General features: G+C 36.7%; 1 protein-coding gene and 1 long non-coding RNA gene across 2 annotated transcripts in view; one reads left to right on the top strand and one right to left on the bottom strand.

Moving 5' to 3' along the window:
• Positions 1-314: 314 nt before the first annotated feature.
• Positions 315-26,406, bottom strand: part of NHLRC2 (NHL repeat containing 2) — a 54,268-nt gene continuing 28,176 nt past the window's right edge. Inside the window, exons 5-11 of the mRNA XM_008684814.2 lie at positions 22,488-22,617; positions 10,619-10,718; positions 7,850-8,081; positions 7,175-7,297; positions 5,827-6,036; positions 4,652-4,871; positions 315-1,422 (exon numbers count right to left, since the gene is read on the bottom strand). Coding sequence (XP_008683036.1) covers positions 1,166-1,422; positions 4,652-4,871; positions 5,827-6,036; positions 7,175-7,297; positions 7,850-8,081; positions 10,619-10,718; positions 22,488-22,617 — 1,272 coding nt within the window. The 3' untranslated portion in view covers positions 315-1,165. The remainder of the gene's footprint in view (positions 1,423-4,651; positions 4,872-5,826; positions 6,037-7,174; positions 7,298-7,849; positions 8,082-10,618; positions 10,719-22,487; positions 22,618-26,406) is intronic.
• On the top strand, positions 1,355-2,718 carry LOC121101200. Its single transcript, XR_005833128.1, has 2 exons — positions 1,355-1,437; positions 2,116-2,718. It is a non-coding gene; the product is annotated as an uncharacterized LOC121101200 (long non-coding RNA).

Genomic DNA, 26,406 nt, shown 5'->3' on the forward strand with positions numbered 1-26,406 from the left:
CGGCGTTACGGGATCGAGCCCCACATCAGGCTCTTCCGCTATGAGCCTGCTTCTTTCTCTCCCACTCCCCGTGCTTGTGTTCCCTCTCTCGCTGGCTGTCTCTATCTCTGTCGAATAAATAAATAAAATCTTTAAAAAAAAAAAAAAAAAAAAAAAAAAAAAAAGTGATTTTTAAAAACATTACAATAAATGATCATAATTTAAGTTCTGGATATGGGAACCAAAAAACCCAAACCCCAACAAATCTGCATATTTTAATGTGTACAAGTGAAATTTAAACCTCTAAGACAACATATATACCCATTTACTCAGATTCAGCTGTCACAATTTATTCTTTATCGTAAATAGTATCACAGACGGTTAATATGTCCCAAAGTCCCTTTCTCCGTGAAAGTTGTAGTCTCTCTGGGGACTCATTCATTATCTGGTAAGACTGTATTCATTCAGAAAAAGTTAAGGGAGTAAGTCTGTACATCCTTTGACAAACTTTTTCTGAATAGAGTTATAAGGCATTAATAATGGTCTGTTAAAATAGCAAATAATTTATAATAAAAATAGAAATTCTCTTTTAAATCACTCTCAACCGAGAGAATCACAGAAGGGATCAAAAAACATATTTACCACCCAGATCTCTTTAAGTTTCTACTGTGATGTGAAGACTTTTTTTTTTTTTTTTTGGCTTAAAACAGACCTTAGGCTTTGAATGGCAGGTGTCCTGATACCAACATGTGGACTGGATCTGAGGTTCTGTTTAAAAGTTATTGTGAAATTTATATATTCAGATGTGCTCCTTGCTACTAATAAAGGTAGAAAAAGTTAAAATATTTGGTTTCATCATTATTATCAGTATTCACTGCAAATTATCTTCATGATAATATTCTAGACTACAGTGTGGACTTAGGTTTTATGCCAAGTAGCAGCAGAGATTACAAAATCATGGTTCAAATGATGGTCAGTGATTTAGCTGGCACACAGCCCGAACGAAGGAATTTGTTTATAGTGGATAAGTAAATATGGAGCATAGCTTTATTTTAATATCAGCTGCTAGAACTGAGCAGTGGGTTTCTTGGTATCCAGAGGCAAAAATAAAGCAGCTTTTCCTAAGTTACAGTGACGATGAAGACAGAGGACGGTGGCCGTGGAGACCGGGTAGCTAACTGGCTTGTTAAAATCCGTATTTGAGCTCTACCGGAGCGATGCAGGCTTGGTGTGCACTGCTTATTTGTAAGGGCTGACTGAACACAATTCCCTTCATCATGCAGGCATTGCTGTCTGCGCTACAGTAATAAAGGAACACGCTGACAGAGATCACGGCTTCAAGGGATAAGCAGTCTCCAGGAATCTGCAGTGAGATCACTGGTTGACTGGAAATGCTCTCTATTTCTCCAGAGGGTATCTGTCCTTGAAGAAGCCATTCATTGCCTAGAAAATAAAAAGGTAAATTACTAAGACTGTACAAGAAGACAAGTAGGTAATTAGACAAACCTTATGAAGACTAAATTCATTCAATCAACAGATATTTACTGAAAGCCTCTAAGTGCCAGGCATTATGCTCTGTGTGAAGGACATAGATGGGATATAATGACCGCCCATGAGGAGTTCCCAGGCTAATCATCTTGAGATCACGTTGTTAAAATTTTCCCTTTGAACACTGTAAATTGCAAATTTCTACTGAAACTGAACTGAATAATGCAAATATGGCTATGGATCCTTAATGCTTGAAATTAAAAATGAAAACAAGTTCTAGAAATAAACATAAATAGGTCATTTTTATCAGATAAAGTGTTTAGGAATAGCATATGACAGTTACAAAATAACCCAGGGTATACGAATTTTGTACAACTCTGCTGTGACTTTCAAGTCTTTGAAAGTCAACGTCAAGATAATGATGAATTATTAACTATCCAAAGGTAAAAACAAAAAGTACATTTTTAGAAACAACACTGCATATATTATTCAGATGGGCTCAACAATGTAAATACTAAGATTTTGTCTACCTCATTTTAATACATAACTCATCTTAAATTTACGTAGATTATAACACAAGTCTAGTAAACCACTAAAAATCTTTAAGCTTCTAGTATCAGAATTTTAAAAATGTCTTTATTCATGCAGTGCCTCCTCTCAAAAAGGACATCTGTGTCATACTGAAGAAGGACATGTTTACATGGACATCCAGCTTAAAGAGGGGTTAGAAATCAAGAGCCAGCATCTGGAAAACACAGGACACGCTTTCCTGCCACCTTAAAGAGAAGACGCGGAGCACAGTCTCATGACTTCTCAATGACTTTGGTCATCTGTACAAAAACTGGACCACCTACTGAGTGGTAATGAAATTCTATGTCTACTTTTTAGCTTTTTTTTTTTTTTTTCTTTTCACCTCAGGATGAGTCAACAGACTCGGAGCACCTGCTTCTATCAGGCCTCTCCATCTCCTTTCCAGTGTACTGCTTCTAGTTCTCTGTTGATTGAAAAATCAAATTTGAGAAAAATCTGTCAAGTCAGAGTAAGGAAAAAGTGAAAGGTAAAAATCTAAAGAGTTAAGAGATTTTAAACCATTATTTACAAATTCTCTTTAAAATTCTTTGGCCTTCTTTGCTTACTTTTGTATTGGGGAAAATGTTTTATTTCATGTTTGGCTTGTGGGGAACTGCTTATATTTTAAATCAAAACAGGAACACAATTGTGCTATTTTAATAAACACAGTCTTTTTAGATATTTTTCAGATACATCACAGTGGGATTTGTGGAGTTATAATATGCCAGTGGTGCTTGTATAACCACCTTTCGGGGGGGCTTAAAATCTTCACATGTGCTAACAACTTTAAGATTATATAGATCAAAATTTAGTTAAAAACAGATGTTTTAAGTTCTCTAAATAACTGGCCAAGAAGAAAAACTTTCCTTTAATCATAGATGTACAAATGTACCCTATAAAACAATTTTGAAAAACCTTAAATTATTAGGACTCTTGTCTGAAAGCTTATTTGGCCATGTACAATAAAAACGGAACCACTACTTTGGACAAGTGATAAGAATTTTCTCTACAGACTTCACCTTAATACTACCTGTATTTTGTACTCCAGTGGCTCATTATTAATCTGTGTGTTGGACCAAATAGACTTGAACACGTTAATTTGTCAATATCGTATTTTAAAAATCAATCCACTGCTCTTTAGTTACACACAGAGAGATGAAATTAACAGTGATCTCCAATTGACGCAGTGCTTGCAGACTGACAGACACGGCACAGCAGCTAAGCCGACTGTCAAGGACTTGCTCTCTGATCTACTGAGGACTGAGGACTGGCCAGGGTTTGAGTACTCTCCTGTCCACAGGACTGGCTCTGAATGTCTTCCTCCTCCACACCTGCAGAGCTCAGCCCTCTCCCTTGTGGTGGGCGGGGGTGGGTTCCCACAGTTCAGTCACCCCAGGGCCAGCCTCCCCAACTCTGACCCAGCAGTTCCTCCTGGCTACACCACCAAGATCTCTGTTCCCTTGGTGTGCATGCCCAGTGGGTAGCTGCAGGACAGCAGCTGCCGCCCTGAGAAGTAGCAAGGTAGGAAGGCATGGAGCCTGGGACTGGGGAAGGCACAAAAGAAGTGTGTCAGAGGGTAGGAGGGGGGAGGCGGGAGGAAGTGGAAGACTGAGAACATGTGAAAGAGCGTGGGAGACCAGGACAGAGGAAGGTCATTAGAGACAAGAAGTCAGCACTTAGTTCTGGACCGCTAATATTTTACTTTACAGTTGCTGTCCACGCTATTAGAGGGGCTGGAAAGCACTGCTATCAGGCAAGCGGCAGGCTGATTCCTTCTTCTACATTAATCAAGAGCACACGGCGCTTCAAATACACATTCACATCTTTACAGTTTATAGTCACTGAATACTTTGAGAATAGACTCGAACAGGAAGTGCTCTTGGCTTCAAATTATTAGTGAGTAAGGCCAAAGGCTCTGCCTGCATTCTGATCACAGGGATTCATTTGTGTTCAATTACATATCCTCCAACAAGGTTTTATTCTTCTACTTGGATGGCATACTTTTAAGATACGGTTCTGGCATCCATTTTTTTTAATTTATTTTTAAGATTTTTATTTATTTATTTGACAGAGACAGCCAGCGAGAGAGGGAACACAAGCAGGGGGAATGGGAGAGGAAGAAGCAGGCTCCCAGCGTAGGAGCCTGATGTGGGGCTCGATCCCAGAACGCCGGGATCACGCCCTGAGCCAAAGGCAGGCGTTTACCGACTGAGCCACCCAGGCGCCCCTGGCATCCATTTTCTTATAGCAAACAAGTAATGGGGCTCGAGTTCTACCTCTGGCATCTCTACAGAAGAAAATGTAGCTTCAGGCTTAATAACTGGTAAATCAAGTCCTTTTGAAATAAAATGAACAACTGAAAGCTCTAAAGCATTTGACAGATGCCGATCTGGAAAAGTAAAAGATAATAGTAAAACCACCAAAACACTGAATTGGAAAAAGCCTAAATCAAGTTACTTCAGTTAAAAGAGTATGTATTTAAAAATAGCCAACTCAAGGGGAAAGTCCATTTCCTCCTTTAGAACGGACTCTGAGACTTAGATCACTGTATTACTGGAAGGTAGACTGGTAAATACAATTTCATACTGGAATGTTGGCAAGATTATTCTCATACCTTCAGCTGTTAGAAACCAACAACTGGATACTCCTTCAGTCAGCTTGGTTCCTGATGGGAGGTCTAATCTTAGCTTGAACTGGAGAGTCTGGCCTGGAGATGCAGCCACTGGAGAAAGTCTAATGTTTGGAGCAGATTTAGGTAGTTTGGGTAATGTCTTCGGTTTCTCCACTGGGAATGGGCCGTCTACCACAGCGCTGTCAGGTCTGAAGACTGAGAGCTAGGAAATAAGAAAATCTGTTAATTAAAGCACAAGTACTTTATAGTAATTGTAAAGAACTTATTTTTGAACCTTAGTCAAAAAATGAGGTTCTATGTCAATGAAACTTAATTGCCAATCTAGTCTGAATTAGAAGTGTGCTTAGACATCCTCATGATTATTTTATAGGTTCAAAAACATACTTCATCCTGGCAAAAAGATTGCCAATACTAATGAAACAGAACTAAGTTCATTGTCCAGTATGTTTATAGATGGTAGGAAATTAAAGTAAAACTTTATCAATTTAAACAATTTTCACTGCCAACTGTAAGATGATCAATGTCAGGAGAAATGACACTTGCTTATATGGCAGTCTGTATTTTTATTTTAAAACATATCTTGGGAATTCCTAGAATTTTAGGAAAAAAAACTCTTGCTTTTTTTTTTTTTCCCCTCAGCCAAATGTGATATATCAAGAGGTAGCTTGAAAATTTTTGGAGATTATATCCTTATCTTTAAAAATTGATTAGAACTCATTTATTTTCAATGTGTTCAGAAATGTGACTCCTAGAGTTTTCTTTGGGAGGTTATCTGGTAAGAGATTGTGTGATCTTTGTTTCCTATGGTGAATCCAAGAATCCTTAAAGAAAAAAACCCCAAAACACCTGGACAACACAACCCATGTAGTACGTATGTGCAGTGTGTCTATGTCTATACTTTTTTTTTTTTTTAGATATTTAAACAGATGAAAGTTCAAATTCTCTCCAACTTTCAGTATCTTAAACACTCTCATCACAAACAGAATTTTTATTTTAACAAGAACAGGGCATCCTGGAAGGAGGCATTCGCTCGCTACTCTACCTACATACTTCACGTTCAACCCTGGAGATGGTTTAACCGAAGACGCCTCCTTCTATGCCGTGAGGACTTTAATATCCTTCTTAAAATGATACTCTTATACTTTCAGATTGCTTACCACAGAAATCGTTTTTGTTTCTAAATCCATCACTTTAATTTGATGATTATTGGTGTCTGCAACGTATAATAACTGGCCATCCTCTCCAATACACAAGCCTCCCGGTTCATTAAAAGTTGACTCGGTAAAGCTGGAAGTGATAGCATTACTTGCGTCTCCAGTTCCTGCTAATGTTGAGCAGTTTTTTGTTTTTGGATCCACAACTTTAATCTAAAAAGAAAGAACAAAGCAAGTATATATCTGAAGGTCAATCTCAGGTTCATAGTATAAAAAAGTGTAGTGAAAAGCAAACCAGAGAATTTGACTGCCATTAGCATTCTTACTAAATCTCAGAAAAATAGGCATTTCCAGTGCACCTGAGTGGCTCAGTCAGTTAAGTGTCTGACTCTTGATTTCAGCTCAGGAAGTGTTCAAGTTGTGAGATCGAGCCCTGCATCAGGCTCCATGCCCAGCAGGGAGTCTGCTTGAGATTTTCTGCCTCTCCCTCTTCCTTTGTTCCTCCCCCCACTCATGCGGGTGCTCTCTCTCAAATAAATAAATACATCTTAAAAAAAAAAAGGCATTTCCATACTTTCTTGAAAAGCCAAATACTCAAATTATAGTCTCAGGGGAGACACTCCATTCTGAGAATGAAAAACTACGTAAAACACCCAGTTACATCTTATCTCCCAGCAGCAATCTTTAATGAAATTATTTCTGGAATCGAAAAATTTTAAATGTTATTCTTTTCCCTCACAATGAGACCCAATTGAACTGAATTTCTTCTTTCTCACGAGCATCTAACACGGGCTGAGAATTGGCCACTTATGTTAAACCTAACGATTTCCAATTGTGCCTCAATTATGTTAATTTATGGTGTCATCACAAGGTATTAACATTTTCCACTAGTTTTTATAGAAAAGAAAAATGCAATAAAAATGGCAACAGTTGAATAATCCGTGCAATAGAGACAAAAATGGAAATGCTGCTGAAGATGGAATTATTTGCTAGCAGCCACTGCAACTATGCAACAGCTCAAAACGTTCCTTTGTTAGTTGACATATTAATTTCCCTGCCACCTGCCGCCTTCTCATTTACCCTGTTACTAAGCAGCTTTGATGGACTGCAATTCACAATTTTTTGCTGTAGTCATGGGGAATTTATTTAGTCCCTTCCCCAGCTCTGAGTGCCATCATATCCTCTTTGCAAAGAAAGGACTAAGAAAAGAACAGCAAAGGCTTGTACATAGTTGTCAAAGACTGTTACTCCTCTCTATTTTAAAGTGGCAGTTGGAGGAGGCTCACAGCTTTCAGCTTTTTAAATGCCATAGATGAAAAGCAGGATATTCTAGAATTCTGTTAAGACTCACCTTGTGATTATAAGAGTCTGCCACGTAAAGTAAGTTCCTTTTTTTGTCCCAAGTTACTCCAAGTGGGTGCTGAAGCTTGGCATTGATTCCTACTCCATCAACATCACCAAAAGCAAATAAATTCTTTTTTAAAGAAAGAAACAGCACGTATTAAAATTTTTACAGTGCTACAGCGTAGGGTGTAAAGTAAAAAGACTATATATGCTACTTAAGTTAAAGGGGAAATGGGCCTGATTTCATATAAATAGGCCTGGGTATTCGATTCAGACAAGAAAAAAATGACAAAATTTTGAACCTATATTAATTTGTGGCACTTGGTAGTTTTAGTCACAGTAATCACACATCTGGTTAGGAACAGGTCAAGTCTACTAATCTCTTTCCATACTCCTGCCAAGTATCTAATTTACATTTTCTTCTTCCCTCAGTAATCAATATTTTATCCCCCATTCTTCCTGAAGCCTTGACATTTGTGTTACCAAGTAGAGTCAACTGACTTTTCTTAGATGGTTTTGCTACTTGTTTCATTATATTCACATTTCCTTTGGCCTGACTTCCAATTTATGGATAGGCCAAGAACGTGCTCTCCTGAAATGGATTAACTCTTCACAATTTGAAACACACAAGCGTGGTCAGGGTCTGGGCACAGAGCATGCGAAAGCGGTCTTCACGCATTACCATGGGATCTCTTTCTCCTCCCACGAGGTGCTTCACTGCTCCGTCTTTCAGCGAGACAGTTCTCACGGTGCTGCTCTCACTGTCTGCCACAAACAGGCAGCTCCAGGGCTCGTCGGGGGCCAGAGAAAGACCTGAAGGCTGGGCAAAGCCCGCCTTGTGAGGATACGCGTTATTTCGGTTCTCTTCATTTCCGCTTCCAGCAAACCGAAGGCAGGTTCCTTTTTTCAGCTCACTAAAAAAAAGCCAAGTTCACAGGTGGAATCGACATCGTTATGTTCTGTCCAACTGAGTTATCAAATGAATCCAAGCGATGAAATCGGTGGTGATAAGCATTGTTAAAAAGCAGACTCGTGATCTTGGCCTCAAGTGTGCAGTCAGTTCTACATTCCCTGTAGTTTTTCTAGATCATTCATTTACTTATTCACTGTGCCGGGACCTACACAAAATTGAAACTATGTTCTCAACGGCGGGAGAAGCAATCCCTGACAAGAAAAATGATCGTATCGTTGACTGGATAGTTGTGTGTTTATTTTTTTTCTCCTACAAATGGCCAGAGATAGGTACATCTGGATCCCACCTTAACTTCTTACAGGACAATTATGCTGCTTTAATCAGCTGTAAAATCAGTTTCTTAGGGAAATTTCTATTTAAAGGACTTTGCAGTGATTCTTTTTGTCATAGCAAGTTTTACACTTTGGCTTCTAGGCTTATGCTGGAGGACCTGGAAGGAAGTCACGGAGGTGCGCTATGTTGAGGAGGGGAAGAAGCTGATTCAAGACGCAAAATAATGAGATGACGTGTACATCATCTCTAGGTACGGCCCAGCAGGCAGAAGTCTAAGACGACCACCAATCGCTTACCCATTGATATGCTCCCAATGCTAAGTTAGGTAGAGAACAGGGATAGAGGCGAAGGGGTACAGAATGTATGAAATACAGCCATTTATTCAAGAAACGTATAGAAAAAAAAAACACGTAGAGAAATAAATGTAATAACTAATATGCCAAACAAATTAAAAGGTAATTAATATGAATCTTAATTTCAAATAGGAGTTTCTTTGATTAAATATAAGAAGGAGTGGGCAGAAAAAGTAACTTCTAAAATGTTAGCCATCTTTACCGCTGGAAGATCAGTAATAAAGATCAAGCATCCTTAAAACCATGATACAGGTCCATGTGATCCAACTGGACATTTTCCTATTATGAACGAGAGTGACAACTCTACTTATTTGGAAATTTCGCCCACTCTTGACCATATGGGTTGAAAATAGCCATCAATTAGAACAGCACATTCTGGCCATCTCTGTTAGTTCTTTCTGCTGTTTATAATTATGCCTCATGTTAATGTTTCTGGTCACCACATTGTTCAGGCTACTATCATCTCTTGCCTGGAGATAACCATAGCTCCCTCTCTGCTATCTCTGTTTCTAGTTTTGTCCTAGTCCAAATGCTGCCAGTATTCTTTCAAAAACACAGACTGAATCATGTCACTAGCCAGCTCAAAACTTTCCATAAAGGCATGCAGAATAATGTTCACATTTCTTCAAAGGACACATAAGGCGCTTCACGATCTGCCTGTTACTCATCACATCACTGGTGTTGTATCTTGCCTGGAAAACCTCCTTCTCCCTAACTCCTACTCCTCTATCCAGTTTTAATTTAGCAGCTACTTCCAGGAAGCCTTCCTTGATACCTCATATTTTATTGATATACGATGTGCCTCTTATTTATGTAAGGGACAATTTTACTATAAGGGACAGTATAGTAGGAGGAAATAGTTATGGAAACCAGTAAATGCAACCAGAAACAGGGCGGGGGAGAGAAGAAAAAAGAGGGAGGGAGGGAGGGAGGGAGGGAGAGGGGGAGAGAGAAGGAACTTATCAGTGCACTAATGTAGCTACAGAGGGAGTGTAGTGAGGTCAAAGAGAAGAAAGAGTATGGTCAGTTCTACCTGGAGTGTGAGGGAGAAGATACAAGGCTCTACAGAAAGGATATAAGAAACTGTGCAGACATACTACTTTTTCATCTTTATATCCCCAACAGTGGCAGCATAACTCCTACATTTACTGCATAAACCAGGTGCTAGGCTGAGCTCTTTATGCATATTATCAATTTTCAAAACGAGCCTATGCAGTAGATATAAATAAAGAGACCGAAGCACAGAAAGTTAAATTGGCTCTCCTAAGCTCCCAGAGATAGTAAGTGGCAGAGGCAGAATTCGATCTCAGGACTACAAAACCTGAGCCATTGAGCACTCTGCCACGCAGTACTCAAACGTGCGCATTCCTGAGCAGGGATGTGTGAACTGCATGTTAAGAGAGGCATGGCCACCAAACATTCCCAGTTCTCTCTCTGGAGGCTCCACAGGACTGATCTTCCCACATTCCCAGAAGTTAGCAAAGGTGGTCAAAAGACTTACTTGGGCTGATGAAATTTAAGTAAAAGTGATATGTGTCACTTCTGAGTAGAAGCTTTAAAAGCCACTGAGCGACTCACACCTCTCTCTCTGCCAGAATGACTGGCAAAGCTCCAGATGGTGGCTGCTTCACCAGCCTGGTCAACAGCCTGGCAGAGCAGCACTCCCCAGTGAACCTGTGCGAGTGGGAAAGAAGGACAGGAACCTTGTCTTACGCTCCTGAGAATCCGGGCTGTTACGGTGCCGTGGCCCAGCACATCCCAACTAGCACAGAGGCGTTGCAATCATAGGGACTCGAGGAGAGGGAATTCTGTGAACTCTTGTAGTTTACCAAAGAGACATACTGTCACTTACTTTTTCTTTGGTAGTCTGCCACTGTCCAGTAGCAGTGCCCATATCTGATGAGTCCCCGCCATGGCTATCCACAGAATGTCCTCTCTTTGGATATCTGAACCTTTATAAAAACAAACAGTAATTAATATATATGTATCTCGTTAATACAAACACTTCGCATTTCAGAAATTTAAATTAAAAGATGACAGTATGTTTATAAATCATCTAAAGAAGAAAAAAGTATTTACAGTTTTAAGCTTTAGAGATTTTTCCATTTTCCTTGTGAAAGGCTTGTTTCTTTAGATTTATAAACTTACCTGTAAATTCACAGAAATCCAAAGTATTCTTAATAGCAGGATGCCCCTCTGCATCTCTGGGCACCATGTTTTTAAATATTTGATTTCTTATTTGATAAAATAAGTTGACACGGACTCTCCAAAGAAACTCTGCCAAATACCTAGCAATAACCACTGAAGTCATATGCTTTGATAACAGGTTCTCTGAACAATTTCTCATGAAAAAACCCTATCTTTTAATGGTGTAAGAAATATGTCTTTCCATTGGGGCACCTAGCTGGCTCAGTCGGTACAGCATGTGACTCTTGGTCCCGGGGTTGTGAGTTTGAGCCCCACACTGGGCATGGAGCCTACTTAAAAGTAAAATAAAATAAAATATTAAAAAAAATGTATTTCCACCACAGGATTAGCTAGACTTAGATACACATCACAGTTGCTATTTAAAAATCCATTGTTTAATTGTCTATGAGGCTTTTTCCAAAAAATATAATTGACATGCAAAAAAGCTAAGACTACAATATATTACAATATTTACAACTGTTTACTAAAACTCAGAATTTTCTACTTTGATGTTACAACTTACTACAATATGACAAGGCTCTATTTCTCAAATTAATTCTATTGTTAAAATATTTAATTTAGGGGCACCTGGCTGGCTCAGTCAGTGGAGCATGTGACTCTTGATCTCAGTCATGGGTTCGAGCCCCACACTGGGTGTGGAGCCTACTTTAAAAAACACATCTATCTTAAACTGTATCCTGAGGTGACTTACATACAGTTGAGAATTTTAACTAAAATCATTTGGTCAGATATTCCATAATATCTAAAATATCTAAATTTAGCATAAGCTAAAAGAAATATCTTGGTAAGGCCATTTTATTTATATTTTCTTTAGCTTTAAGTAGTGTGTGTCCAGAAGGAACCCGTTTTCCTTCACTTATATTACCTTCAAGTGTCTTTCAATTTAATGACAACATAAATAATATTGATGGTTCTTAATAAATTGTGGTGGCTATGTGCCAAGCACTTTACAGAGATTATCACTTACATTTTCTCAAATGTACCAAGGGACAGGTAATGTTATCAGGCCCTTTTTACAGATGAAGGAACTGAGGCGTTAGAGAGGTGAGGTAACTTGCTAGGATCCCAGCACTAATAAATGAACTGGAATCTGACACCAGGCAGTCTGACAGAAAAATCTATATCACATGTTGCCTTTTTTTTTTCTGTGTTCTTAATTGCTAGCCTATGAAATCTAAAAGTATTTCAATTTAATTTTTCATAGTCAAATATTTTTATGAACAAAAATTATATTAAAAGTGACAAGGGCATCCATTTGTTCTGGGGACTCAGTCTCTGCTTAATCACCTTCAGAGTAGATCAAAAGCTTTTCATAATTATTTTATTTTGCTCCTGCCATGTGAGGACAAAGTACAAAGGTGACCATCCATAAGCCAGAAGAGAGCTCTCACCAGAAACCAATCATGCTGGCATCTTGACCTTGGACTTCTAGCCTTCAGAACTGTGAGAAAATAAATTTCTGTTGTCTAAGCCACCCCATCTGTGGTATTTTGTTATGGAAGCCCGAGGTGACTAAGACATTCCCCCTGAGAATAGAAACGAGACAAAGATATCTGCTAATCAACACTATTATTTAGCGTCATATGAACGCCCTAATTTGTGCAAGAAGAAAAAGCATAAAGATCAGAAATAAAACTGTACTTATTAGAAGATGAGATGCTTTTAAAGCCTCTACCTTGCCATAGGAGAGCTAAATTGGTACATAGCTGAGTCAAAGACTGAATCAGTTCTCCAAACAGACCAGCCTAGTTCAACCAGGGCCTACTACATGAAGGCCAAACTTCCTAGTAAAGTGCGGACAGTTTGGTTTTGCTCTCTGTGTACTTATTTCCTTTAGAAGCCTAAGGAATGAGAAAAAGTACAGAAGCAAAGGCTGCGTCAGATCAGGACTTCGGTGTCTCGGGATTTCCCGTGACAACTGATGGTGCTGCTGCTGCTGACAGTGGGGAGGGGGTGAGGATGGTGACCATCCAGAACATTTCCTATGTTTAAGGCACTGAACTAATGAATAAGCACCTTACATGGATAATCTCCTTTAACAACTTTAGTAAGTCTTATTCTTATCTCCATTTTACAAAGAAGCTGAAATTGAAAAGGGTTAAATTGTTGAAATTCACACAGCTAAACCTGGAATAATAATCTATTAGTGAGTTTGACTCCAGATTATTAGTGTTCTTATTAGAAGGAAGGAAATACAGAAGTAAGCCTGGGCTCTTCTGGCCAAGTCCCTGCTTGGCCCACTGACTTTTCCCTCCCTCCTGCCTCTGCCCCACGGACTTAGCTCCGGCTTGAAGTATACAAGAGCATCTTCTGTGTGATCAGAAGCAGAGATCTGGTCAAATGTAATCATGGCTGTCTATTCCAGAATGTTTTGCCCAGGTTCACTCCTGTCCTTCCCTCCCTGTAGCCTGTGGAATAGCCTATGGCTGAATAATCTCTTACCAGTTTTTTTTTTCCAATCCCTTGCCTTTCCATTTTTGGGTTGTTTCAGCTTATCAGCAGCTCTTTGTGACTCATGGGATGAAACTCTATGTTATAGCAAATACTTCTGCAGTACTTTCTATGGGGCCAGGCGCTGTTTAAATGCTTCATGTATATTAACCCTCATAATTCTTGCAATAAAGTTTTGAGCTAGATACTATTAATATCTTTAATTCAGATGAGGAAATTGAGGAATAAAGAGACGACTAGGTAGCTCGTCCAAAGTCACATAACTACTAAGACGTAAAACTAATTAGAACCCAAGCGGTCTGGCTCCAGTCCATGCAACACTGCCTCTCAGAAAGTTTTTACCCAGCCTGACCATTTCCCTGAGGGCTGAAGAGTTTGTTCTTGCAGATAAAATGAGAGTTAAAAAAAAAAAAAAAAGAAAAGAAAGAAAAAGATAGTCTGGCATTTATAAAGCTTATCAAACCAACAAGAATCATATTAATAATTTATACCGTTCACCTTGGATTTTGAAATCTAAAGCACACAGTGGTGTCACCAAGTATGGGTATTAGTTTTGTTCCTTCTAACAAGAATGTGACAATCATGAACATTTCAATTTTAAATTAAGAGTGCACTTAGTATTACTGATTTTCAACAGTCACTTAAAAAAAAATATAGACAATGCCAAAAGCTGAAAAAGGTTTTGCAAGTATTTTAAAAAGCAAAATCTTTCATGATTGTAAGGATTAGTGAAATAATTTCAGAAGACAGGAATAAAACCAGCAAATGAAATATGAAAATAAAATTACCTGCCAATAAGCTTTTAAAAATTCAGTGTTATTTTAAGCAGCTATGATCAAAAATAGATCCCAATCATTAGAACCCTCTAAATAGCAACTGTGAAATTGTCCATTTGTATAAATAATTTTTTCTACACAGTCTCTAAACCTCCTAGGAAGTAAAACCTTGCGCTATTAGAAGAAGTAAAGCCTAGCACCCCCATGGCACAGGAAAACACCAATCACAGCTGGAGAAGGGTAGGAAAAAAACGCTTTCTACCTCAGGCGGAGGGGCAGAGAACTATCTTTGGCCAAAGACTCCATCCTGACACCAATACCCACTGCTAGGGGAGCAGCAGCAAATTCCTCAAAACCACTCAGAGTTTAGCTGCCAGAGAGAGAAGGAACAGGAACAATGAAAAAGCTCCCTACCTCCTTTCCTCGAGGCCCAGGCACACAGGGTCTCCCCAAGACTGAGGCTGACCAGAACAACAGAACACCTCCTTAGCCCCAGTGCAGCCTAGTACAGAACAACAAACAGCAGCCATCTATTTCTTGGGGAGCTGCAAGAGTGCAGGGAGACAAGCACTCTGTGGCTCAGCTGTGCAGGATGACTGCAAGCTGACGGGGTCCTAACATGGAGAAAACCCCTCCAGCATGTAGGCCCCCATGCTAAGGCAACAGCAGCCCACTGCCAGAGGAACTTGAAAACTATGATAAACTGACAGTCACCACAGCAATAATAAAACCCAGCCCCAGCCCAGGTTCTGATTTAATTGACTCAACCTCCCTTATAATGGCATAAATATACTGATCTCATCAGCCTCCATAGTTCTATTCAAAATTACTGGAATATAATAAAAAATGAGAAGACACACACAAAAGCAAAGCGGAACAAAACAAAACAACCCCAAAACCAAAACTCCATTTTCAAGGAACAAAGCAATCAAAAGAAACAGACTCAGAGATGACCTGAAATTTAGACCTGTATGACATGGGCTTTGAAAGAACTATACTTTTTATGTTAAAGAATCTAGAAAAAAAGTGGCCAACATACCTAAATAGATGAAGAATTTAAGCAGATAGATGGAATCTATAAGACATAGTAAAATGGAAATGCTATACTGACAGAAACTGTGATAAAAATTCCTTCAATAGACTCACAACCAGTTGATTAAACACAGCTGAGGAAACAATGACCCTAAAGATAAATCAATATAAATTATTTGAACTGAAACACAAAGAAGAGAGAAAAAAGGGGAAATAAAAAAAAAACAACATGTAAGAGTTGCTGGATAGAACGTATCCGAGTCTAACATATAAGTAACTGAAATCTCAGAAGAGAAAGAAAGGAGCAGAAAACATATCTGAAGAAGATGATAGGTGAGAATTTTTCCACACATAATGAAGGACACAAAACTACAGACTCAAGAATTCTAAGCAGGATAACTCCTAGACATTATCAGTCAAACTATTGAAAACCAAAGAGAAAATCTTGATGGCAGCCATGAAGGAACTAGGAAAATAATTAAACCTCTTGTTTAAAACTATGTAAGTTATAAGGCAGTGGAATGACATCTTCAAATATATATATTTTTAAAAGTCAATCCAGACTTGCATATGGAATAAAAAATATCTTTCAAAAATGAAGGTAAATACATTTTCAGACATTCCATCTCCAACCCCCACTTAAAAAAGAAAGGCCAAGAGAAATTAATGTCAGCAGACATGTGCCTCAAGAAATGTTACAGAAGTTCTCCAGGCTAAAGCAATATTATTCCAGAAGGACACTTGGGACTCTAAGAAAACAGTTTGAAAATAGTTTGGCAGTTTCTTACAAAACTACACATACACTTACCTATGACCCAGCAATCTCAATTCCTAAGCATCTACCCAAGAAAATAAATACACACGGCTACATAAAAACCTGTACACAAATGTTTACAGAGGTTTTAGTCATAATTGCCATAAACTAGAGATATCCAAAATGTCTATCAACTAGTGAATTAATAAACAAATTGTGTTACAGCCATACAATGGAATACTACTCAAAAAAAAAGAACTGCTGATACAAGCAACAACAGGGATTAATGTCAAAAGCACTATGCTAAATGGAAGAAGCCAGACATAAAGACTATAAAGAGCAAGAGGAAATAGATGATTGTTGCCAGTAGCTGGAGTGGGTAGTAGAGGTGGTGGGAGGGACACTGAACAAAGGGTTACGAGAACTTTCTGGGGTGATGGAAATATTCTATATTCTTAATTGTAGTAATGGTGATAAGACTGTATATGTTTGTCAATATACACAGAACTTATACCTAATAAGAGTGAATGTCACTTTCTATAAATTATACCTCACTAACCAAAAAAAATTTATTAAAAAATCTTATATATACAAAGTCAATGTGATAATAAAAGAATCTTCACTCAAATTTTAAATATAAAACTATTTTAACAAAATAAAAACACATTAGTCACATCATATAAAATTTATTCCTCAAAAAAAATCTATCATCTGATTATCTTAGAGGATGTTTTTTATGGTATTTTATAGCATATAAATGGAAGTCAAAGAAGCATATTATCTAAGCACATAAGTACCAATACTAGATTTTTAGACTAGCATACTAAACAGTTGGATTTCAATCATTTAAGGTTGTATAAGCACAGCTAAATTATAAAATGCTGATTAAAGGGCCAAGGAAGGTTAATGGGATTCGGGCACACTGTCCTTTCCATAAATTATTCTAAATCAGGTAATGTCTAAAGTACTTAGAGATTAGCAGGGGTTTTGACCTTTATGATAAAAAAGCTCTTAGAAACATGGCAAAGATCCTGAAAAACTATAAATTTATTGTAGTTAGTAATTATTTTTAGTGCATTATGAAGCTCTGACCATATTCACAGTGATAATAAAAAATGAACAAAGATAAAATGATCTCTTTTGTAAAAACCATTTTATGTTAATTATTTTTATGATAGCATAATTCGGCTAAATATTCAGTCGCCATTTAAAATACATACATACATCTTCACATTACATGTATACTTAAAACAATCAGAGGTATTAAAATACCTTTCCCTAATTTCTTGAAGTATGTTGTTTATTAAATGGGTCTCTTGATAAGATACACATTCAGCTGTGTATTTGCCCCCATTATTTTTCGTTCTCTTTACGTCATCTGTAATTTTTATTCAATTTTTAATTAAACATAGAAATGGATATATGTTCTATACAAAGTTTAATAACTAAAAATCTATGTGCACACCACCAAGTTGAAGAAGAATATTTGAAAACCTCAGACATCTCTCCATGATCATATCCCCTCCTTTTCCCACAAGGAACCACTGGTCTAAAAATTTGTGTTTTTCATTTTTTTCTAATCTTCTTAAATTTTACCATGTCTGGTTGGAGCTCTCAATGTACAGCTGACCCCTGAAGACATGTTTGAACTACATCAGTCCACTTATGAACAGATTTTTTTCAATCAATATAGTACTTCAATTGTATTTTCTCTTATGATTTTCTTAACATTTTCTTTTCTCTAGCTTACTTTTTTGTAAGAATACAGTATATAGGGGTGCCTGGGTGGCTCAGGCAGTTAAGCATCTGCCTTCGTCTCAGGTCATGATCCCAGCATCCTGGGATCGAGTCCTACATTGGACTCCTTGCTCAGCAGAGAGCCTGCTTATCGTTCTCCCTCTGCCACTCCCCTCCGTACTTGTGCTCTTGCTCTCTTTTTTTTTTTTTAAAGATTTTTATTTATTTATTTGACAGAGAGACAGCCAGCGAGAGAGGGAACACAAGCAGGGGGAGTGGGAGAGGAAGAAGCAGGCTCATAGCAGAGGAGCCTGATGTGGGGCTCGATCCCACAACGCCAGGATCACGCCCTGAGCCGAAGGCAGACACCCAACCGCTGTGCCACCCAGGCGCCCCTGTGCTCTTGCTCTCTGACAAATAAATAAAATCTTAAGAAAAAAAGAATACAGTATATAATACATGTAATATACAAAATATGTGTCAACCGACTGTTTATGTTGTCGGTAAGGCTTCCAGGCAACAGCAGACTATTGTAGTTAAGTTTTGGGGGAGTCAAAGTTACATGCAGATTTTTTCCTGCAGGGAGGTCAGGGCCCCTAACCCCTGTGTTGTTCAAAGGTCAACTGTATAGTCTTGCTTCCTATTCAACTTTCTGTAAAAGAAATCATATTGTAGGTCTCTTCTGTAACTTGATTTCTTACTTAGATGCCTGAGACTTGTCCACAAATGCTAGCTGTGGCTGTGTTCTGTTATTTGCACTGCAAGACAGCCTCATGTATGAAGACACCACAACCCCGAATCTAGTTTCCATGTTTTTCCTCCTGATAATTCCGAACGCTCTCAAATTCACAACTACAGTAGAATTTCAGAAATACTCTCTTAAAGTGTTAAAAAAACTTAACTGTTTACAAGAACAGTGTTTCTCAGCCAGTCCCCTTCAAGTTGGGTTTAATTCTACATCTGTTTAAACCAGTCGTACAATTACATAACTTATAAATATAGTAACCAATCCAATATGAATGCAAATGGAAAGTTGTTTTTATGAAAACAAAGTTGAATACTTCGGAAAGACTTAATAAAAGCAAGTAGCTAAGTCAAACTGTTGAACTAAGTGTGGAAAGACAATTGAAAGAGTAAGTTAAAAACATTGCAGCCCTGGGGTGCCTGGGTAGTGCAGTCCTTAAGCATTTGCCTTCGGCTCAGGGCGTTATCCCACCGTTCGGTTCCGGGATCGAGTCCCACATCGGGCTCCTCCGCTGGGAGCCTGCTTCTTCCTCTCCCACTCCCCCTGCTGTGTTCCCTCTCTCTCGCTGGCTGTCTCTCTGTCACATAAATAAATAAAATCTTAAAACAAAACAAAACAAAAAAACAAAAAAAACATTGCAGCCCTCAGACTTCCTTGCAAGTGTTTCAAAATTCTCATCACACTTTTAAGGAAATCGAAACAGCTTATTTGGAGTGGTACAAAACCGTCAGGGGCTACATGAAGAAAAGGCTTTGGTCCTACATCAAAATATGGGCTTAAAAATGTACATTTATAGTTCTTAGAAGAAAGTATTTTTACTTTTATGATTCTCAGATTTAAAAGATTTTTTTCCTATATCATAGTTTTCCAATTATCATAGTCAATCACATCAGTGATGGATTCTTATTCCATTTACTTCTACTTTTATTTCCACAAAGGATTCAGGTAGCTTCCAAAGAAATAAATACTACTAAATAAATTTAAAATAAAAAAGTGAAGCAGTAAGTAAATAGGGTAGAAAAGAAAGAGATGCAGCTGTACTCACATTAAAAAAATAAATGCTATGTTTCCATTATATTTTGCTAAAGATAATTTGTCTCTAAGTTTTCTGGAACTCAGTACAACAAAGGAAATACAATCAGTTATGATATTCAAATTATCAAAGAGCTTAAATCATACTTGATACTTAGGAAAAAAGGATTATTTATAATATAGAGAAGAGAAAAAAATTTCTCTAGTAGAGAAATTTATTTATAAGGTAATGATTGAACCACCAACAGATCCCTATAGTAAAAATTGTAACAAGTCCCACAGGGCTGTGTTTTGATGAAATACATAATATCAAACATATATGCACACATAGAGATATAAACAACGTGTTGATACATTTTTAAATCAATGACATGATGCCAAAACTCTATTTAGTAAAAACAACCGTAAGAACAAATATTCTATGATCCAATTTCCCCATACTCTGATGATATACATTAACCCAGGATTAGATTTTAGAATAACTGAAAGCAGTGGCTCGTAAAAATGCTTTTGGGTAATGTACAACTTTGAAAATCTAATGAAAATCTGATCGATTCCCCCAAATCTTATACAGAATTTCTGAGCAGTTTAAGTACCTCAAAAAGCCTAACCAGGAATGCCTGGGGTATACGACTCAAGGTTAAAAATTCTTGGACTACAGTAGTCATTGTGATTACAGGTCCTTCATACAGGGCTTGAAAACCATTTTCTCTTAGCATTTTGAAAGGTGTTAAGCTAAGTGCATTCAAGATTACTCCTTTTGCCAAGTACCTAGAGTGAAGCTATTCTAAGCTGTAAGTGAAATGTAGAGCCATATGCTATTAATGATCTGCCGAGCTAAGGCAGGACTCACCTCCTTTACTGAGAACTGAGCTTAATAAAGACGTAAGTCTCAGCACATTACTCCAGTTGGAAGCTGAGGGGTACTTGTCTATAGAGCCAAGATTTTCCTTAGAAAGCAATTTGGGTGCATTCTCAATAGGAAATAAACAACCAGAGATTCCATGCTATAAAGTATGAGAAACTTTCAGCCTAGAAAAAAATATTTAAATAAATCCAACTACATAAAGTATCCAGTAAAGTACATCCTGTTTTTAACCAATGTAAATTCTGATTAATGTGATAGACTGAACTACTAGTCTTAATTCTTCACTCCTCTGTTGTAATATTATACATCCCTACCCTACCAGGTCCTCACTGTAGGCAAAGTGCATATCCCTGCTCCATGACTTTGACCTTAGTCATGTGGCATGCTTAATAACGGTAGGTAAGCAGATACGACATGAGCAGAGGCTTAAAATGTGTTTAACTGGGCTTACTCTCTTGTGCTCCTGCCTTTTGACTAAAGAATATGCTTCAGACTGCTACTGGTTCAAGGAGGTTGAGAAACAAATGGGGTAGATCTAGACCCAAGAAACTAAGCCCAGGCTTAGCCTTGATCAGCTGAACCCCAATCCTATATAGGAGTGAGAAATAAAAGTTTAGGTTTGTATGAGTTTTGGGATGCTTTCTTATGAAGTATTATTATGGCAATTACTAACAAATACAGTAAATACAAGTTGTAAGTTGCAAAATGTAAATATCTATAACTGAATTGCTATATGCACTATTAGCTTTAAATCCCTGAGGGCTTACATGCTAAGGGGAGAAAAAATTTTTTTCCCCCATGAGGAAGGGTGACAGCACACCAAAGTAACAATTCTCATCCACTTTGACTATTTTACTGAGAGAGATGTTTCAGACTATTTTTCTGTCTGTAAGGTTTATGTTCAAATAGCTCAGTATATCAAAGGCAAGGAGGCAGGGCTGATAGGTAAGTCCTGGTGGGGATGAGTATTTTTAACCCTGAAATTATGTAGAATTGGGGGTGCATGGTGACAAAAAGAAGATTGAACTGTAGCTGGTTTTATTACTGTTTTAAAATTCTCTGCATATATCCCTTTACTGATTGTGCCTGGGATACACTGCTCTCCTCCCTTCCCAACCCCTTCTCCCTGTGAGCCACTAAAACAACTCATGATTATTAGGACACAGAATTCCAAAAATAAAAGTCTCAAAAGTAACTTTTGCAAAATACCTAAGTTATTATTAAGTGTAGTAATACCAGAAGTTCATTCAATTATTTTATGACTATTAAAAGCTTTACAAAGTTAATCACAATGGAAAAAATTAAGGCCTTTGAATTATAACCAGATTAACATCACAATAGGATATTATCTCAAATGTAAAGCCATTAAACTAAGCTGGTGCTTATTCACTCTATAAATATAATTCAGCTCATACAAACCATTTAGTCCCAAATTCCATTTTCAATGTACTCTACTAACTTTCTTTATTCATTACTCTGGTTTTAGACGTGTAGATAACTATCTCAGAATCACTGAGGGCCAATGAAAAATAAGAGTACTAATGCTCCAAGATTATTTTTAGTCAATTAATACAGGCAATAAAGATTATAAAGATAATATAAATCTCATTATCAATACCTACATAATTCAGTAAAGTTTTTTTTAATTACCCAAATGGAGCTATCATATTTCAATACAAATTTTAATGATCTAAAAAAAAGCAGCTATCATTTCTTGATTTCTTTTCAAATTAGAATAAATAAAAAGGACACTGTTAAACAGCATAGTTCATGAATAATCATTTGAAGTTCTGAAACTACAATCTTTCCAATTTAAGAATATTCAGAACTATATTAATTGGAAACTGCAGCTAAGACAAAATTCTTTAACATTAGAGTAATATATAGTCTATCTTGTATATAAAATATAATATATAATGTTATATATAACAATACATACTGTAAGTTATATATATTACTGTTGGCTTTATTTTTACACAATAAATCCCACCATAGGTAATAAAAGTATAAAATAACTAGCAGTTAGAATTAATCCAAGTGAATGTCCCCAGAATATTTTAAAAATCTTACATTTGTTAAGCAAAGTTTACTTATATTTAGTATTAAAAGTTTACATACCTGACGTTCCAAAAGCTACATCCCAAGGGGAACTAATGGGTTGTTCTTCTCCTTGAGCTCCACCTTCTTTATCTGTACCTTGAATTCCAATGCCAGCTACAGTGCTCACCATCTCAGCTTCTAGATCAATCTACAGAAATTAACACGTTTTATGCAATGCATGTTACTTTTGTTTTTTTTTCCTTTTGGCATGTGAAGATTTCCAACAGAACATATAGAAAATTTTTGCAAAACAAATACTCTTAAAAAAAAGGCTAATCAAGTATAGGGTGAGCTTGTTATTCAAATGCACAAAACTCACTCCTTTTCATTTCCCCACCCATCCATTCCCCCCTTTATCACTGGCCTCTACCAGGATTGGTGTTAATGTCATCTTAACTATAAAATATGTTAAAAGAAAGTGAAATTTGAAATTTCAAAGCAAAATCTAGAAAGATGCATGTTTCTTACAATTAAATGTATGTATTTCAATTATGCTTGACTAGTAATTGACAAATATAGAGCTTAATATGTGCTAGGCACTGATCCAAGAATCATCCATCCATCCATCCATCCATCCTTGTAATCACCTAGGATTGTGATTCTGATTTATACTGAGGAAACTGAGGCACAGATCATAAAGCAGCTTTCCCAAGATCCCACAGCTAGTAAGTCAAAAGATCTGGGATTTAAACCCAAGCAGTTGTAGCTCTACTACATTATACTGCCTCCACCTTATAAACTGAACTAATGAAGTCTACTGAAAAAAGATGCTTTGGTTTCATCTCCTGAGATCCTTCCCCCAATATTTTAGCATGAAAATTATCAAACAAACATAAAAGTCGAAAGAATTTTGCAGCAAACATCCATACACCTATTACCTCGTATCAACCTTTCACTTAACTTGCTTTATCACATATCTTACTGAGCTATCAACCCCTCAATCCATTTGCACTTTTGGATGCATTTCAAAATAAACTGTAAACATCAGTACACTGACCCTAAATACCTCAGCATGTTTATAATTAACAAGAGTTCCATATTATTTCAGTTCCCTTTTCTTTTTTGGAGCCAAAACTTACAATGAAATGCACATACCTTAAGTGTACCATTCAATGAATTCCCATAAATGCATTAATCTGTGTAGCCTCAACTTACATAAAGATATCAATGTTATCTTCACTCTAAGTAAGTCCCTGTAAGCCTCCTTCCAATCACTCCTACCCCCAGAGGCAAACAGTATTGTTTTTCCATTATAGATCAATTGTATATCTCTTCCAGGATTTCAGATGAACTGAATCAAACAGTATGGACTTGTGTGTGTGAGGCTTCTTTCACTTAACAGGTTTCTGAGATTGATTCATATATAAGTTAAGTTTGTTCCTTTTACTGCTGAGCAGTATTCCATGATAGGAATATACCACGGTTTATTTACTTATTTTCCTACAGATGGATACCCGGACTACTTCCAGTTTGGGGCCTTCATATAGAGTTGCTCTCAATATTCTTGTATAAGTCTTTTGGTGAAGGTACCTTTTACTTCTCTGTGTACACACCCGGGATACAACTGCCCTGTTAAAGGGCAGCTGTTGGATTAGTTTGATTAAAAAAAAAAAACTGCCAGTTTTTTCCCCCAGTGGTCTATCAGTTCTGTACACCCTCCAATAATGTATGCAAGTTCCAATTGCTCCACGTCCTTGCCTTGCCAACCTATGGTGTTGTCATTCATTTATTCCTTCATTTTTTTTTGTCAGTCTTTTTAATTTTAACCATTATAGTGGATGTATTTCATTATGGTTTCACTTTGCATTTCCTTTTTGACCTGTGATGTTGATTACCTTATGGGTTTGTGGTCATTCTTACATCTTTTGAAAAAGGTCTGTTCCAATCTTTGCCCATTTTTTATTTGTAGGAGACTTAATATTTCATGGATCTTAGTCCCTTCAGATATGTTTTGTAAATTTTTGTGACTAATTTCTGACAGGCTGTAGCTTGTCTTCATTTTCTTAACAGTAAATTTAATAAGTTTTAAATTATGATAAATTCAAATTTATCATTTTTTTCTTTTATGATTGTTTCTGTGTCCTGTCTTTGAGAAACCTTTGCCTACCTGCAAGTCACAAAGATTCTCATGTTTTCTTCTAAAAACTTTATGGTTTTAACACTACATTTAGGTCTGTGATGCATATTGAATTGATGTTTTTAATATGATGTGTGAGGTAGGGGTCACGTTTCTTTTTTTTTCCCCATATGAGTATCTAGTTGTTCAAGCATGATATGCAGAAATGACTTTCCTTTCTCCCTTGATTACTTTGATGCTTTCTGAAAAATCAAATAAATGTGTAGATATGAGGTCATTCCTAGACATTCCATTCTTTTTTATTGAAGTACACATCTATCCTTATAAAAGTATCACACTGTTTTGACTAGTGTAGCATTATAGTTAAGGCTTTAAATCACACAGTGTGTCTTTTAATGTTGTTTTTTCAAGACTGTTTTAGATATAATAAATCCTTTGTTTTGCAACCGCCATGTAAAAATATTGGAATCTGCTTGTCAATATCTTTAAAACAAAACAAAACAAAAAAGCCAGATAGAATTTTGATTGAGATTGCACTGAATAGACAGATCAATTTGGAGAGACTGGATATCTTAATATTGAGCCTTCCAATTCAATTACTGGATTAATTGTTCTCAACAATGTTATATTTATTCTCTGTATTTTTTATTACTGCAAATAAAATTTTAAAAAATTCTAACCTACTTGACTATTACTAGTATATAAAAATGCTGCTGCTCTTTTTATACTGACACTGTATTCTGCAACCTTCCTAAATTCACTTTTTCAAGTAGTTTTTCTCAAAGATTTCTTAGAATTTTCTATGTTCATGACATGCAATTGGCAAAAAAAGATAGTTCTTCTTTTTCAGCCTGTATGCCTTTTCTCTTTCTTACCTTATTACAATGGCTAGTACTTCCAGTATAATCTTTAACAGGTGTGGTGAAAGTGGGGATCCTTGCCTTGTTCCCAATCTTGGAGGAAAAGTATTCAATATTTTGCATTAAGCATAGCTATAAGCTTCTTGTAGATGCCCTTTATATTGAGGATGTTCATTTCCATTTCAAGTTTACTAATTTTATCATAACTAGGAAAACATTTAAAAACATTTAATACCTAATCTAGCAAAGCAATCATATGGTTATTATCTTTTATTGTTACTATGGTGAATTACATTGATTTAATTCAGCAATATCCTCTTGCATTATTTTTAGTGGCTGTTCTATAATATCCTGAAATTGTAAAGAATATTTATCAATGTAACCTTATTTGTATTTTTCCTGAACCCAATCTGCAAAAATGCAATAGGCAGTTGGGATGGGCCCTTGAAATACATCTTGATTTAAGAAATGTATCAAAGACTTGTTATGATAATTCCTCTTGCAAAAAGCCACAGGTCCAGGTGATGTTACAGGGGAGTTTTAAATAATATTCAAAAATCATTAATTCCTATGTTAGACAAATTATTCCAAAAAATGGAAAAAGAGTGAAAAACTAATTAGCTCATTTGATGAAGTTGGTGTGACCTTGATTCCAAAATCAGGTGAGAACAGTATAAGAAAACAAAGAGCCATTTAATTTATGAACATGAATTTTAAAATATTTAATTTGGGATAATCAAATCCAACTTGACTTTTAAAAAAAAATTCATGATTAGGTAAGATTTATCCCAGGAATAAAAAATGACTGAACATCAAAAATCTATTAATTCATTACATCAAGGCACGAAGGGCAAAAAACTATATAATTATTTCAATAAATGTAGAAAATGCATTTAATAAAATTATATAATGAAATAATTCTTAGTAACCAGGAATAGAAAGTTTAACCTCATGAATAATTTTATTTCCCAAAGTTATGAAAAATATTAAACTTCTGGAG

The sequence above is a fragment of the Ursus maritimus genome, unplaced genomic scaffold (assembly GCF_017311325.1).
Source record: "Ursus maritimus isolate PB19 unplaced genomic scaffold, ASM1731132v1 scaffold_7, whole genome shotgun sequence".
Lineage (NCBI taxonomy): Eukaryota > Metazoa > Chordata > Mammalia > Carnivora > Ursidae > Ursus > Ursus maritimus.